The sequence below is a fragment of the Patagioenas fasciata genome, chromosome 3 (genome assembly GCF_037038585.1).
Source record: "Patagioenas fasciata isolate bPatFas1 chromosome 3, bPatFas1.hap1, whole genome shotgun sequence".
Lineage (NCBI taxonomy): Eukaryota > Metazoa > Chordata > Aves > Columbiformes > Columbidae > Patagioenas > Patagioenas fasciata.
The window spans coordinates 123,734,661-123,751,685 of NC_092522.1; the positions used below are offsets into that span (position 1 = coordinate 123,734,661).

The 17,025-nt window shown below is 52.0% G+C and overlaps 1 protein-coding gene across 14 annotated transcripts in view; it reads right to left on the minus strand.

Annotated features, from left to right (window-relative positions):
• Positions 1 to 201: 201 nt before the first annotated feature.
• EXTL3 (exostosin like glycosyltransferase 3) overlaps positions 202 to 17,025 on the minus strand; it is a 159,470-nt gene continuing 142,646 nt past the window's right edge. For all 14 annotated transcript variants that reach the window (XM_065833539.2, XM_071807171.1, XM_065833546.2 and 11 more), the window contains 4 exons: positions 10,848 to 10,975; positions 6,081 to 6,225; positions 5,419 to 5,547; positions 202 to 3,613 (listed from right to left, as the gene is read on the minus strand). In XM_065833539.2, coding sequence (XP_065689611.1) covers positions 3,404 to 3,613; positions 5,419 to 5,547; positions 6,081 to 6,225; positions 10,848 to 10,975 — 612 coding nt within the window. In that variant the 3' untranslated portion in view covers positions 202 to 3,403. The remainder of the gene's footprint in view (positions 3,614 to 5,418; positions 5,548 to 6,080; positions 6,226 to 10,847; positions 10,976 to 17,025) is intronic.

The window sequence follows — 17,025 nt, forward strand, 5'->3', positions numbered from 1 at the left end:
CGGCCGCACCATGAGCTCCCCAAAGGGTACAGCTGGGTTTAGCACCAGGTGCTGCCGTTTCTGAGGGGTTTCCACCATTCCCGACCAGCTCACCCGCTCCTACCCCCTTGGGAAACGCAAACCTGGGACGACGCTTCTTTCTGGGGGCCATGGAGCCACCCGGTTGCTGCACCCCCAGGCAAAGCAGGCACGGAGACGCTCTCAAGTTAAACTCTCCATTTATTGGATCCTTTTACAAAAATCTCAACATTGTGCTCGTGTTGAAGGAGTGTTTCTTTGCTCTTTTGTGCTCACGGAGCCGTCGGCACAACCACGGCGCAGGGCTGTGCCGTGCGGCACGAACCGCGCAGGGGGCTCCGTGTCACCGCAGATCATTTTATTTACAGCAAACTGAGCAAGACCTCGCACATCTGGCACCGCCGCTGCACCCCTGGCTGGAGCAGCAGGAACGGGCGACGGGGAAGAAGCTTTTCCCGAAAAAGGGGCAGCCACATAGAGACCTTCACGTCTCCTTGGGGCAGCCGGGACCAACCATGGAACCTCACCTGAGCTTCGGGGTTACCCTGGGACCCCCTGAAAACCACAGGAGAGCAACAGGTGGCGTGGGAGGGTGTCCAGAAACACATCCCCTCGGAAAGCTGGGGACAGTCAGATCGTGGGATGGCTCAGGAGCACAAAGTCGGGGTGTGAACCATGAATGTGGACTCTGGAGGGGTTTTGGGGGCCATTTGGGAGGATTTGAGAAGCCACAGCAGCAGAGGTGCCAGAGGGACAGCACCAGCCCCACGGGTGGGGATGGGGATGCTCTTGGCATTTGTTTTCTGTCCCCCCCAAGCAGCCACTTGGACCCCGTTTACCCTTCGCCCCCAAATCCTCCTCCTTGTGGGGCTCGGCAAGGATGAATTGGTGCACACAGCGATCCCATCGATGCTCCAAGCCTGACCCTGGGCTGTCGCGGCACCGGGGATCCTCCAAAAATAAAACCAACGCACCACTTTGGGTAAGAGTTGAGCGTGATAAGAGCCTGGGGGGAAGAAAAATGGGGATTTTTTAAATCTCAGCCAGCCTGGAACTGAAACGTCAAGAGAAAGGGGGAAAAACCCAACCTCGGGCTGGCCACCAGCAACGACCGCAGCCAAGGGGCTTGGCAAACGGCAACACAAATATTTCACGTCACATCCCTATCTTCCAAGCTCCCTGTGTTAAAATCTTTCACCAGGAGAATAAAATTTCCCTTAATGTATTTTTTAAAATAGGTTGTTGAGAAGCGTCTCATCTCTCTATTTAAATAAAGTGCAATGCAGAGCTGCTCCCGTTGGACTCACAGGGGCTGGAACCTTTGGTCCACACCAGGGACCTGTCTGAGCGACCATCGCTGCTAACGAGCCACCAGTAACGAGGGGACAATTAAAACCCACGACGGGAGGGTCAGACCCTCAGGGACGCTGAGGTCAGCGCGGCTGTTGCCCAGAGCCACGTTTGCACCCCGAGCAGGGGCAGAAAACGCCCTTCCAGGTGTTTCGGAGCCTTGCAGGAGTCTCCGATCGCATTTGCCAAGACAATGAGACTTCACGTGCTCCACATTGAGCAGCTGATGTCAGGACTAAAAGAGAGTGGAAAGGGAAAAACATATGGGGAGGATATGATACCGTGACACGTATTTGGCTGCGGTTGGTGCCCTCGCCCGTGGGGCTGACACGAGAAATGGCTGAAAGGTGGTTGGAGAGGCCACTTAACACCCCAAACCGTGCTGTGCAGGCAGGGCTGATCCTGCAGCTGCTGATGGCCCGTCCCGGTCCTCCTGGGACACGGAGGTGACACAACCAGGTGGTGACATCGGCTGCTGCGCCAGGGTGCTGAGCTGCGACCTGCTGAGCTGCGACCTGCTGCTGTGGGTCATGGAGGTGAATCACACAAGCTTCACCATCTTGTGTGCCTGGCAAGAGCTTCTCCAGGCTGCCCTTGAACACCTGGGGGAGAGCAGGACACGGAGAAGGTGACCTGTGTCCTCCCCTCCTGCTACGGGATGGGATCGAAGCAGAACGGAGCAGCGTTGAGCACAGACACGGACACAACGGTGTTTCGCTTTGGTGGGAGAGAAACCAGCTCCAAAAACAGCCCCGTGTGACGATCCCAGCGGCGTTTCTTGGTGGGATTTACCCTCAGCCCAAAGCAAGGACACGGGTGCGGAGGGGACGGGGTTTAAGGCAGCGACGCTGAGGCCTGGGGGACAAACCCGATGTGGGGGGACAAGGGACACGCAGGCTGAGCTGGTGCTTCACTTTGGATTGCCGGTCAGTGTCTTCTCCTTCCTCCACCCTGCAAAATGCCAAGTGACCTCCAGAGAAGCGCCGACACCCCGATTCCCGCCTCCAGAGAGGGCCCCGCGCAGGGTCGCTCTCAGCAACCGTGGCCACGCTCGGATGCTCTTGGCAAACTGGTTTATTTTATCAGCTTTCCCATAGCCCATCTCCGGGTGCTGCTGGAGCAGATCTGCGGGGCTGGTGAAGGAGGAGGCAAAGCCCCAAAGCGCTTTGTGAAAAGGCCAGGAGGCCCCACAGCAGCCTCTGGCTGTAGAAACCTGCGGCCGAGGCATCGCCAGCCCCGTCTGTGCTGCGATGGGTCATTCCCAAGCCCCCAACACGCTCCCATCTTCGGAGGTTTAGCAGCACCTGCCACGAGCTGTGCGGGGTGGAAAAGGACACGGAGAACGAGGCGGCAGTGGCCAAACTCCCCAGGGACCTGGAGCAGGGCTGGGAGCTGGTGAACGACCCTCCAAGGTCAAATCCTCCCCTGCTCATCCCCCTTCGAGTGAGGGAGCAGAACAAAGAGCTCGTCACCAGACGACACCTGGAAGTCCTCAGTAGTAGCCACAGGGCAAGATGAGCCAGGACCTGGTGTGTGGGAGGAAGGATGGGGACATCAGAGGTGACCGGAGCTGGGAATAACCTGTGTCACAGCTCCGACCTGGCCTCGCGCCGCTTCCCCCGGGTGCACAGACAGAACCGGAGGGAAAAGTGGGTGGGTAGAGGGCAAAAAAAGGGGAAAAACAAAAAGCCTCACGCGGCAAATCTAAACCACTTTCATTTTAAATAACAATAATTATAATTAAAAAGAATGGTCGCCCTTGGCTAGCGGAGGGGCAGAGCCGCCAGCCAACGCGCCACTCCTCAGTGTACGATCCCAGGGGGCGTCTCTACGGGAGCCGTGAGATCCTGATCCGCGTCGCTGCGGGGACAGCGGGGGAAACGCGCCCGTCCCAGTGCAGGGCGTCCCTTTGGCTCCGTGGGGGAGGCCGGAGTCTGTAGCACGGGGTGTTTCGCACTCTCAGCCCTGCCAAAAATCCACCTGCGCCCTCACTCCCCTCTGGATGAAGTTGAGGGGGCCCGGCTGCCTCCCGTTTCTAGATGAACTTGAAGCATTTTGTCTTGTCGTGGGGCAGGCGGGTCTTGAAGAGCACCGAGTCCACGCGGAACTGGGTGTACAGCAGGGGCATGTACCCGTACACCTTCACGAAGAAGTTGATGCACTTGTGCCGCTCGTGGAAGTGAGAGTCGTCGTGAGAAAGCGCCTGGGGGCACCCGGGGCAGCGGAAAGTCCAGCGGGAGGTGACCTGGCAAGAGAGGGACACGGAGGGTCACTGTCACACGGTTGCACAGCTCTCCTGGACGGCTGGTGGCCCAGCAAAGAAGGATACGGTCCACACCAGCTTTGTCACAACAAAGGCTAAAGGGGGACACGATGATCTATGTAGTCTTAGTTACTTTTTTCTGGTTTAAGGTTTGAGAAGCTGCTTGAGGGAAAAAACAAGACCTTGAGAAAGGAAATCCCTTCCTTTTGCCAGCTACAGATGGAATCACGGAACAGTTTGGGTTGAAGGGACCTTCAAAGCTCCCCCGGTGGCACCCCTGCCATGAGCAGGGACATCTTCAGCAGCTCAGGTTGCTCAGAGCCCCGTCCAGCCTGGCCTGGGATGTCTCCAGGGATGGTTCAGCCACCACCTCTCTGCCCAACCTGGGCCAGGCTCTCACCACCCTCAGCACAAACAATTTCTGCGTCATGTATGGCCTGAATCTCCCTCCTTTAGTTTAAACCATCACCCCTTGTCCTGTCATAACAGGTCCCGCTCTAAAGTCTGTCCCCATCTTTCTTACTGGGCCCTTTTAAGTCCAGAAAGGCCTTTGCTGTGTGGAATCGGGCCTCCCATTGCATTCCCCTTTGGTTTTTGCCTGATTCCGCTCTCAGCTGCACCAAACTCTACAATCTCCACTTCATAGTAGCTCCAGATGGGAAAAACATCACACAGAAAAACCCACCCATCATATTTATGGCCCAGACCCATCTCCAAGGCAGCTGGCCTGCCATGGGGAGACATATGCAGGGCTGTAAAGAGCACTTTGCCAGCAGCGATAAAGAGCAGAATGATCTGCAACAAAATTCATGCTCAAAAGTGTGACACTGATGTGTTGTCACGGAGCAGGGGAGTTTCAGCTACATCGCCGTGTTTGGACCAACAGCCCCCACACACAGAGGGGCCTGGATGGCTCTGGAAAGCTACACAAAAGCAGCAAGGAAACCATTCCTGCCTGTGCTGTGTGTATGGAAAGAAGAAAATGTGCCTTTTTGTGATCAGCTGCTTGGAAGGGCCTTTGCTGACCCGGGAAAGCCTCTGGGCTGAGCTGCAGTGTAAGTCAAACCCCAATTTATCGGCTTGCTGTGGTGGGATTTGGCTGGTTCTGAGGGTTGCACTGAGTTTTCACGTGTTCTTGAACACACAACATCTCCTCGAGGCTGGGGAGGAGACAAGCTGACAGATTTTGGTAGGAGTAGTGAGTCCCTCACGCCAAGAAAGGCCTTGAGGTGCTGGAGTGAGTGGAGAGAAGGGAACGGAGCTGGTGAGGGGCTGGAGCACAAGTGTGATGGGAGCGGCTGAGGGAGCTGGGGGGTTCAGCTGGAGAACAGGAGCTGAGGGGAGACCTTCTGATCTCTGAACTGCCTGAAAGGAGCTTGGAGCCAGGGGGGTCGGGCTCTGCTCCCCAGGAACAAGCGCCAGGAGCAGAGGAAACGGCCTCAAGTTGCGCCAGGGGAGGTTGAGGTTGGATGTGGGAACAATTTCTTCCCCAAAGGGCTGTGGGGCATTGGAACAGGCTGCCCAGGGCAGTGCTGGAGTCACCAGCCCTGGAGGGTTGGACAGACGGACATGAGGTTCTCACGGACATGGGGCAGTGCCAGGGGTGGGTGAACAGTTGGACTCAATCTTGAGCGTCTTTTCCAACCAAAATGATTCTGTGTTTCTGTGATTTATTTCCCCCGGAGCAGATCAGCCTCCTAACACCACCTGCCTTTCAAAGACACTGCACAACCCACCGCTTCTCCAGAAACACAAAGCCCAGAACAAACTCCCACCCAGCGCTTTACCTTTATGGGAGGTTTTCTGGTCAGATGAGAGACCAGGAAGTTCATGGCGATGTCCTCGCAGTTGATGTATTCATCCACCATGTCACGGATGGCTTGTGGCATCACGTAGGAGTACAGGTAGGCGTAGTACTGGGAGGGACAAAAAGGCGCAACGTTGCCCAAGGTGTCCCAAGCAGAGAGCTCAAGGATGCAGCGGAGACCCCCATAACAGAATCAATCCTGCACCCAGATCTATTGTACCTGCAGTAGCAGCAAATCTACCCCAAAGCCAACGCTGATCGAGTCCTGAGGTTCTTGTAACCTCAGACATCGTGACACGACGGCTCAGGACAAAAAGACATCCCCTCCTTTTCTCGAGGTGTCTTTACTGACCGTTGTCTCTCCCATGGACAGAAGCACAATGTCACGGAGCCACTTTCTGCGCTGCTCCCTTCCAACACAAACCAGTGCCTCCCACACCCCCCGGCCAATTCCCTGCAAATTACCCCTCGTAACACTTTGTAAGGCTGAAGATGCTACAGTAAAGACGCAGCGTAGGAAAAGCAATGGCGAGCTCCAAAATTGCTTCTTTTAAAGAAAAAATACAACCCCACAAACGTGCAGACCCCGTTTGCTCTGAGAAGGAAGGGGAAGCTCAGGGCTTTGTGGCCACAACATCTCACCTTATGGAAGAAGGCAGCACCAGTGAGCACCATCGAGAGCTCGCAGGAGTAGTTGGAGTTGTAGAGCCAGGACTGGTGGGGGATGTCCCAGGCGTGGTAGCGTCCGGGGAAGCCGACGATGCGGTCCCTCGCCTCCCTCCAGACACTGCGAACACAAAAGCTTTGGGTGAGACACAAACCCAACCACGGCGCACAGGATTCGCCCTCCACACCAATGGAGCAGCTTCCAAGGCGGGGCTGCAAGTGATGGAGATGCCTACGCATGAAAAGGTTGGGCTACTGCTCGTTCAAAGAATGGCCAAAATACCTTGGGGTCTGCGGAAAAAGGATAAATGTTGAAATGTGCATAAAATTCCAACGTGCTAAAGGTGACTTTTCACGTCAGCTGTTGAGTTCAAGCTCATCCAGCTCCACTGGGTGAGAGGCAATGGACACAGACTGAAACCCAGGAGGCTCCATGTGAACATGAGCAGAAACATCTTTGGTGGGAGGTGCCAGAGCCTGGCCCAGGCTGCCCAGAGCGGGTGTGGAGTCTCCTTCTCTGAGACATTCAAACCCGCCTGGACCCACCTGTGTGATCTGCTCTGGTGACCCTGCGTGAGCAGCTGGGTTGGACTGGGGGATCTCCAGAGGTCCCTTCAACCCAACCAGCCTGGGACTCCATGGTTATGTGATTCAACCAAAGCTCTGCTGTCGGTGGGAGGGACCGACCAGCTGTCACGGCTGCCCCAGTGACCCATGAACAAGGCCTCTCCCTGAGATAACTCTGATTTTTTTCCTATTGTATTGCAATAAAGGACCGACTGCAGAAATCATGGCTTTAACGGACAGGTAGAATTTGCTGACCTTCTCTTGTTACAGGTTAGAAGCTGTCAGGTGTGAACCAAAGCATCCCCTGGTCAGCTCTTCCAACCCCGGCCATGAGCACCAACCAACGTTGTTTAGTACAGAGGCACGTTCAAGTTGTTTATTCATGGAGGAACCACTCCTAACTCAAAAATTATGCACTTTCTAACTCACTAGGGTTGGGAAACTCTTCCATTTGCCACCAGCTCCCCACATCCCACGCAGGGGCATCCACAACACATACTCCAAATTCTGCTTCTCTCTTATCTTCCTCTACAAAAAGTCAAGAGCAGCCAAGACCTGGCCTGGGGGTTAACTCAACATCTCCTGGCTTCTTCCCCAACCCCCCGAGACTTTGCATCTCCCAGAAGCTCTTTCCTCCATCAAACTCCCTTTAGGAAACCTGCTGAGATGCTGAAGACCCCGGTGTCTCCAAATGGAAGACCTGAGTGCCAAACTGCCAGTTTTCCACCCCAAACCGGCATCTAGAGGCTTCCCGGGCTCTGTCCATACGGAAAAAACACTTCACCCTAACACAGCTTTGCAATCAAGCCATAGGGAATTAAAACGTGAGGTTCACACGTGAGCGCGTGGGCTCACTTAATATTCTGCTGTGAAGCTTGATCTCCTCGGGAGGAATCCCACAGGACAGCTGCAGCGCTGCCAGGAATAATGAAGAAAAATGTCAGTGTCTAATGCCTTGCTTGGGAAATAAACCCACGGGCGGGGGTGCGGGATTCCCACGGATCCTCCGATGCCACCTCCCAACAGGTCGTGTCTGAGCTGCGTTTCCAAACTCGGTGACTTGGGGCCACAATGAACAAGTCCCAAGTGGGTGCCAGTTGGACACGGAAGGGTTTTCCTTCTTCACAGGTGCAAAATTAAGGCAGAAAGGGCCTCTTCAGTTTTATTTTCCTTGGGAATGTGGGTTCCCCTTCCCATGGAGTCACAGAAGCGATGGCCGGAGGGCGATCGGAGGCTGTCGAGGAGACGGAGCTTCCATGAGCCCTGAGCTTTCCTTGCACTTACTGACACCGCCATGTGTTTATTGTTATGAGCCGTATTCAAATTAATGAAACTCCGCCATAACCTGATAAAGAAAACCAAGTAATTAAACACCCCAGCAGCTTCCCAGGCACCATCATCCCCTTGAGTGCTTGTTCGCTGCAGTTTCTGCCAATCCAGAGTGATGGGTTTGAAAAGTCACAGTTGAAACTACTCATTCCCTTCCACTTCTCCCACGTCTCGCTTTCCTGTGAATGTGATGCTTTTTCCTCCCCAGCTCAGCCTCAAAAACAAGGATTTTTCCAGAGAATCATGCTGGGGTTGCTCTTCAGAAAGGTTTGCTCTGGGCACCTCGCTCTTGAGCAGAAAACCGAGCAAAAGGAGGCTTTTGGCCCCAAGAATTCCAGCCTGAAGCAAAGTTTCAACAAAAACCCGTTGTTACGGGCCAGTTCATCCATCACCCACGTTCACTCAGACACCGTCTGGTCCCCGGCTGAGCACAGGGAGGTTTTGTGCGAACAAGGCATTTGTAAGCAGGGAAATGAGTGAGAATAACACCCGGCACTCCCAATTTTTGTTTGATGCTCCCCAGCGCTGACCGGGAAAGCCTCAGCAGCACTGCGGCAAACGGAGGCCAAAGAAGAGGAAAAAAAGGCCAAGTTCAGATAAAGAGCCTGAAACGGGGCACGGAAGGGAAGCCAGGAGCCCTGACACCCACTCCGATGCTTTATTTACTTCAACACCTCGTTTCTCATATTTCAAAGAGCTCGTTGGGTTTCCAGGCATTTTGTGCCTTTTAACCTTCCTCCCAAACATGAGCCAACACGTTTTGGTGGGAGCTGGTCCCCATGTCCCACCCCCTCACCGACTGCTCCGGGATGAGCAATTACCACCCCTGCACCCAACTGCTAATGAGCCACGGCCTAACGAGCTGCAGAGCTCGCTCCTGGTGCCGTCCTCACCCCTTGTGCCATCCTCACCCTCTTGCCATCCTCACTCCTTGTGCCGTCCTCATTCCTCATCCTGTCCTCGCCCTCGTGTGAGGACAGCCTGGTGGAAAGAATAAGGCCATCCTCACCCCTCATTCTGTCCTTGCCCTCGTGTCATCCTCACTCCTCATTCTGTCCTCGCTTCTTGTGCCGTCCTCGCCCCTCACGCCATCCTCATTCCTCATGCCGTCCTTGCTTCTCGTGCTATCCTCACTCCTCGTGCCGTCCTCACTACTTGTGCCGTCCTCGCCCCTCGTGCAATCCTTGCCCCTTGTGCTGTCCTCACCCCTTGTGCCATCCTCACGCCTTGTGCTGTCCTCACTCCTTGTGCTGTCCTCGTCCCTCGTGCTGCCCTTGCTCCTCATTCCGTCCTCGTCCCTCGTGCTGCCCTTGCTCCTCATGCCATCCTCGCCCCTCGTCCCGTCCTCGCTCCCCGGCACCTCCTTGGTTGTCGGTGAGGTTTTACCTGCAAAACGCTCCCACAGCAGGAGCCCACGGAACCGCTTTCCTCCTTGGCCCTGAAATCATTAAGGTTTTCACCAGGGCAAAGTCAAGGGAAGATGGAGATGCTGGAGCAAGAAGGGGGTGGGAATGGGAGCAACCAGCACCAGGCTCTTCTGTGCAACGTCTGCCTTTTCCATCTTTTCCATAAGTCTTAAAAATCTTAAATAATCCTATCTATCAACATGCAACTTCACGCAAACATTATCTAGATATTTTGATGTATCCTTGTCAGCTCCCAGAAGGCCTTGAGAAGAAATGGTCTGAGGCAAGATGTGAAACCACCGCTGCGCAATCGCTTGGCCCACATCTGTCTGCATTTGCAATGAAAAATAATATGAGGAATATATATGGAGTTGTCCTGTGCAGGGACAGGAGCTGGACTTGATGATCCTTGTGGGTCCCTTCCAACTGAGGGCATCCTATGATTCGATGAAACAGAATAAAATGCTTTATAAATGTACTATGCCTAAATATAAGGATCTTTCTTTTTTACATTACATATTTTTGAAAGAAAGGAAAGTTAATCGGTATCTTGGGTGTTGACTTTCAGCAAAACATCTGATTTGGTATAATATGGAAAATTATTAGTTGAGGTAGAGAAGATGATGATGAAGTCATCAGTTTGACACGTGTGAAAATGTAATAGGAGGTATTGAGCTGCATGCTGCATATGAGCTGTTCTGTAGGGCGTTAGAAAAGAGCAACCGCAGCCTTTTTTCAGTTAAGATAATGAAATATTTAGGTTACTGAAGGGAGATGCTGCGTCCATTGCCTGTTATCGACCGCAGATTGGAACATGTACTGTGAAGGGGTGAAGGATCACAGATGAGGAGAGCTTGTTTACAAAACCAGACTTGTTTCTGCTAAAACATTTGGCACTGTGAGATTAACGGCTGGACTCAATGAGCTTTGGTCTTCTCCGACCAAAACGATTCCATGATGCTATGCTCTGCAGTGAAAAATACCAAAAGAGCTGTCACATCCCAGTGTCACAACGAGCAGCAAGCACAGGAGCATCGCGTCCTGCAAACGTCCTGGCCTTGCCATGGGCACGTGAAGGATGGAAGGTAACAGCCTCTTGGATTTGTTTTCCACTTTCCTTCCACCCTAGGAAGCCACGCACCCCCCAAAATCATTAAGAGAACATTATCAGCACAGCAAATGTCAAAAAGTCAAGGTTAAGAAGCATGAGAATCAGTGTTGCCGGGACAACCTGAAATCAGCCCACCCACCTGCACTCATTAAACAGTTCATTAGCGTGTATTCCTCCTCCAAGAAACTGAGCTGGAAACCACGGGAAGGGATGCGCTGGTCCTAATTCTGGTCCCAGCTTTAGCCACGAGGTTGGGCTGCATCTAAACAGACCCTGGATGCAGAAAACCTCAGTTTGGGTGCCACAGCGACATGCGCAGAGGGTACTCACCGGAACCCAAACATGATCTCGTCGTGGCGCAGGTGAGCGTCGTCATCGATGGACAGGATGGCCTCCGTCTCGATCTCATCCCACGGCAGGAACCGGTTGTTCAGGCTGTTTTTCTCTGTGCGAACAACCTAAGAGGTGAACACAATAGTTACGGTGGCTGTACATGCCCAGAGAAGAGATTTAGGGGTCGGGGCTGCGCAAAGGTCCAGCATTTTGTCTCAGCTTTGTGATGGGAAAACGCTTTCTAAGCAAAAAGCATCAGCCTGGCACCAACTCCAGCTTCCAGCCCATCTCTCTGTCACCTCCTGCCCGTCTCACCAGATGGCCAAAGCCAAACCAAAGCAATGCCCGGTACCAGCTGTAAGGACGGCACTTGCGGTCGCTGCCCGAGGGTGGTTCAGCAATAACAAACCAAGAACACGGCAGCCGCGGCCAGTCTGTCCTACGGCTGCTGAACAAGCGGCCCTCGCAGCGTTTCTCCAGCACTGAGCTGAACTCAATTGTTTCTGCCACTGCCCACGATTTCTGGCTTGGACACAACTCATTTGCAATGCCTCCCTCTCTCAAAACTCTTCCAAACCCCACACTGTGCGATGTCCCTTATCCCCAGCCATACACGTGTAAGATCAGACTGAATTTCATCAAATAACAGAATGGTTTGGGTGGGGAGGGACCTTCCCAGCTCCCCCAGTTCCCCCTGCCATGAGCAGGGACATCTTCACCAGCTCAGGTTGCTCAGAGCCCCGTCCAGCCTGGCCTGGGATGTCTCCAGGGATGGTTCAGCCACCACCTCTCTGGGTACCTGGGCCAGGCTCTCACCACCCTCAGCACAAACAATTTCTGCATCATGTCTGAACCTCCCTCCTTTAGTTTAAAACCATCACCCCTTGTTCTATCACAACAGGCCCTGCTCAAAAATCTGTCCCCATCTTTCTTCTCGGCCCCTTTTAAGCACTGAAAGGCCATACTAAGCTCTCCCCCAAGCTTCTCTTCTCCAGGCTGATCACCCCAACTCAGCCTGTGCCTCTCCTTGACAGCCTCTTCCACACCAGACCCTTTCTCTCCCTTGTTTTTACACTTTTCACGTGCCCTGGATGATCTATAGACACTCAGTCTATCCCAGGCTTCCCATCCCGTTCAGTCCCTCCAGTTGTTTCTCTGGGTCTTCTCTGAACAATCTCTCTTTGATTTAAAAATAAAGTCCAGCCTGGTGGAAAGAATAAGGCGACACGGCATTAAAACTCCATTAAATAAGATTACATTTGATCACATAAAAAAAGCCCACACCGAAACCATTAACAGTGGAAAATATTTGTATCGGGCATCTGCATGGCAGCTGGGATTACTAAATTCCTGCGTAAAGCCTGTGTTAGTGCTTTCATCTGTCAATTGCTGTGGGGGGCATGGAGAAACAACCAAAATCGGGCTCTGCTCCCCAGGAACAAGCGCCAGGAGCAGAGGAAACGGCCTCAAGTTGCCCAGGGGAGGTTGAGGTTGGGTCTGGAGAACAATTTCTTCCCCAAAGGGCTGTGGGGCATTGGAACAGGCTGCCCAGGGCAGTGCTGGAGTCACCATCCCTGGAGGGTTGGACAGACGGACACGAGGTTCTCAGGGACAGGGGGCAGTGCCGGGGGTGGGGGAACAGTTGGACTTGATCTTGAGGGTCTTTTCCAACCAAAACTATTCTGTGACTGAGTTTTCTGGCTCAGAAAGAGGGAACACAGATCTACATGTGGGCCCACTCAGGGACACTTTTTGGATGGGAAGCGACATTCTTTGGACTGGCAGAGCACTTTGTCAAACCGATACAGCGACTAAACCAAAGCAGACGCTGGTGGGGCCACCGAACGCCTCCAGTGGGACACCCACACTTCACCACTTTCATCAAGAGCTATTAGCCCTAATTTTCAGCCATTTTCTAATTAATCACCCAGTGCATCGTGGCATTTATATGATCTACTTTAGTATACGTGTGGTTAAATGCTTTAGGAAATTTTCTGCCTCCCACACCCGGTTGGCTCCTTTCCTGCTCAGCACATGAGCAACCCACCCCAAATGGTTCTCCAAAGGACTTGCAAAAACCACCCAAGAGAAGCTTTCATGGTTTCTGACACAGGCAAGGGCCCCTCCAGTAAATTCCAGCCTAGACCAGTTGGGAACTGGTCATCACTCACTCTAACTCAACATCTAAGATGGATTTGGAGTCCTCACGAGCGTGTCTGAAAGCAGCACCGTTTCTCCTAGTAGTCTTGTGCCACCCAACTTTTTCCTCCCATTGCAGGTTGCACCTTCTAGAAAGTTTGCAAAATTATTAAAAATTATTAAAACCAGCTCCGATAATTTAGCCTTCTGCTAAAAAGCACGTGTTACGATGGTATCTCCTCAAAAAGCCCGATTATGGTGAAGTCTGGGGGGTGTCCTACTCATTAGGATTAGTGGGCATTGCATTGAGTTCATGGTCAATTGTTTTATCAGGCTTTCCATGCAAAGTCCTGCCGTGCCAGCTGAAGATGGATGGATGGATGGATAGATGGATGGATGGATGGATGGATGGATGGATGGATGGATAAAAGACAAAAGAAGAGCGAGAAACACCAAGCTGAGCACTCTCTGCCTCACCGATGCACCGGCAAGTGGGTACCACTTTGAATTTATCAGATTCCTCTTCACCGTGGGTCTTCAACTCAGCTTCTCAGGAAAGATTTGAGGCCCATGTCTGCAAACACCAACTTGTTTCTGCTCCCCAAATCTGAGCTTTGGGGTCACACCCACCTTCTCATGTTGCAAAGATCTGGACAAGAGTTAAAACTCAGCACAAGTTCTGCAGTGGGAAAGTTTCAGGTCGCTCCATCACGGCTGAAGCTTTGCAGGTCTGGAAGTGCTTTTGCATTTCACAGAAAATAGGTGCACTCCTGCCTTTCCGCTGGGAGTATTTAAGATAAAGCAGCCTGTGAATCGATAGATCCCAAAGAAAAACCCAGCGAATTTTATTGATTCACTTGTTTGCCTGTAATTTGCTGAACAATAACATGATGCAACTACTGTCAAGTGAGAAAGTGAAGCGGATCCTGCCTGAAATGTCTGAAATTGGGGACCACAGAGGACAGAGAGATCAGTGCACTGGCATTTAACTCCTCCCTGAAGAGAAGCATGGTACAAAGGAGATGGATGCCCCCACACCTTCACAAACACGTTCAATTCATCACATTAGCGCCAGCAAAAGCCAGAAGCCACTTAAAGCTACTATTGCCTTGGATGCCTTCCTATCCCAATTTACAGCACTCAGGATGCAGCTGATTGTCACTTGGTGGTTCTTGTCAATCCTTGTGCTTTCCCCTGGGCGACCACACCAAGGACCCACAGACAGGGACCTGAGGTGGGAACGATGGAGCTGAGATTCAAAACCTTCTTCTTGTCTGTCATTGTCCCCCAGAACGGTTCAAATGTGGTGCCTCCTCAGGCAAGACCAGGTTTTGATCTTGACCACATATTCTGCACCCCAGGCTGCAGAAACGAGGGAATCCTCTCCCTCACATGGCATGAAGTGAGATTTAGCCATTTTTCATGACTTCATCCATCACACGCTTAAAATACAGCTGAATGATACCTCATTGTGCCATGTCCTCGGCTGCAGGTATCTCCAAGGACTCTTCAGCAAGAACTAATTAATCACACTCCACCATGTGTGGGGCTGGGTGGAAAAAGCCAGTAGATGTTATGGTGTCACAGATCTATATGTAGAGACAAGAGGCACGTCATGTTGCCAAATTCAGTGATTTACAGGCCAGAGAAGGTCATCTTGGTCATCTTCTGAGACCTCCCTGTGTGGTAGACCTGGGGACTCCAAGCAACCACCCTTCCTCTGGCAGACTCTCATCACAAAGCACCATAAAGCAGCTGTGAAACAACTTGGACAAAACCACAAAAACGAACTTCATGGCACCAGTTGGATTCTAAATAATTTCTGCATGATCATCTAAACCACTTCTGGATAACCAACCGCAGACAGGTGGTGGGGCTGAGAGCAGCAAGTCAAGCCAAAAGGGACTTTGAAGTCACCTACATCAACCCCCTCCCAGGTCTTCAACCAAGGTCACAGAGACCTCATCTCTGAGCTGTGGCCACCAGAAGCATCTCTGCTGGAAAGTCACCCTGTCTCCACGTGAAGACATCAAGAGCAGGGGAATCCACCTTTCCTGGGATGCTCATTCTCAAATGTCAACAACTCCTCATGAATGATCAGCCTTTGGGTCCCAGCCACTGCTCCTCATTGGGTTCCTCCACCCTAGAAAACCACACAGGTACCATAACCAAACCTTCTCACCGTTCCTTTTTTTACATTGATGTCTCAATCTCCCAACCTCCTAAACAGTTTGCAAACTTTCAAGACAAACTGCAAGACCTAAAATGCCTCTGAGCACCCAACACACCACACTAGAAGCTTCTGCTCCTTTCAGCAAATCAATTCAAGGCCATTCAGTTCCACAACATAGGGGTTTTTTTGACTCAAGGAGCATAAAACCCCACAACTCTATGCAAGTCCATTTGTTCCTGGTGTTGTTCATAGTTATGTCGGCCAAATGGATCTTAGAAACGTTAGACAGATCATAAATCTAAAGTTTGCCCAGCAATAATTCCCCTAATCAATACATTACTGAAAGTTTTTATACATAAATACAAAAATGCAGTAAAATCAATATCTTCCAGCAATCTCCTTGCTAGTGAGGCTTTACACTTCAGCTTTAAATTGTCACATACAATTTGATGGTGAGAACATGAAGAATGTCTATGCCCTTGGAGAAGTTTTGACAATTGAACTTAGTGAACTGGATTGATTTCTGGGCAAAGCGCAAACTCTGCAAAAAACAGGGACCTCGTTGCTCACGTCAGATCTTCATCAGATAAAAACCCCAGAAAGATGCCCTCAGGAGGGCTGGATAATGTGAGGAGACAAAGAACGAGCTCTTAGGAAAAGCATCTATCATTCCCAAATACGTGCCAATTCAACCCAAATGGGCTGGGGGAAAATAGCAGCATCAGCAGAGTGGGGATGGGGACAGCACAAGCCCTTTCACCAGGAGGTTGAGAGTTATGGTAATGAAGATGGGGGAGCCAAATGCATCAGAAAATGCGCCTGAAGAGCTGACCTCGATCTACACTTTGAAGGAAAAAGCTCCTGCCAGCGCGGTTCTCCAGGGAGAATGCAGATTTACAACACGTCAATCCCTTTTCTTGGCACCGACACCAAACGCTTTATTAAGAAGATTCAGTGAAACAAGTTTCCTGCTTTGTAGGAACCAGAGGTTCTGGGGTTGTGTCCTTTTGCTCACCGTTGTCCCAAAGACTGATCCACTGGGCCAGAGCAAAGCCCTCTGCAAAACTCAGCTTAGCCCCATGGGGACAGCAGTGACCTCAGGGTGGGATCAGCCCAGGACCTTGTCTAGGGTAGAGTTCCCAACATGGAGCCTCCTCATGTCAGGACAGACATGGGGAAGAAATTGTTTGTGTTGAGGGCAGTGAGAGCCTGGCCCAGGTTGGCCAGAGAGGTGGTGGCTGAACCATCCCTGGAGACATCCCAGGCCAGGCTGGACGGGGCTCTGAGCAACCTGAGCTGGTGAAGATGTCCCTGCTCATGGCAGGGGTGGGACCAGATGAGCTTTGAAAGTCCCTTCAACCCAAACCACCCTGTGATTCTATGACTCTGCTCCACATCGAGGCACAGGTAGGAGCTCAGATCTCTCCATGGAGAAAAGGGATAACGCATCTCCCAAATCATGGGTGATCAGGCTGACCACTTGGACCAGGCTCCAGAGATGCTATGGTCATCATCTCCACCCACGGAGGAAGGCAAAATTTGCATAACTGGGAACTGATGTTCTTCATCCCACCCATATCCACATCCTCGTTTCAAGTCGAGTAGGCTGCTTTCCATCCAGCTTGATGATGGCTTTTTCCTTCTGCAGAAAGCACATGGGAAACCAAATCTTCTGCAGCTTTTCCCTGTGTCCGCAGGCTCGCAGCACACATGGCTGCTCATTGGGAATGCAATTAAAATCAGCCAAATTAGGTTTAACGGAAGTTAGGGAGAGGTCTGTTAGCAGGCTTTGGGAGACGGCAAACTCCAGCAGAGGGGAACAACGAGCAGGTACCAAGCAACCCTGAAACTCTTCTGTAACCA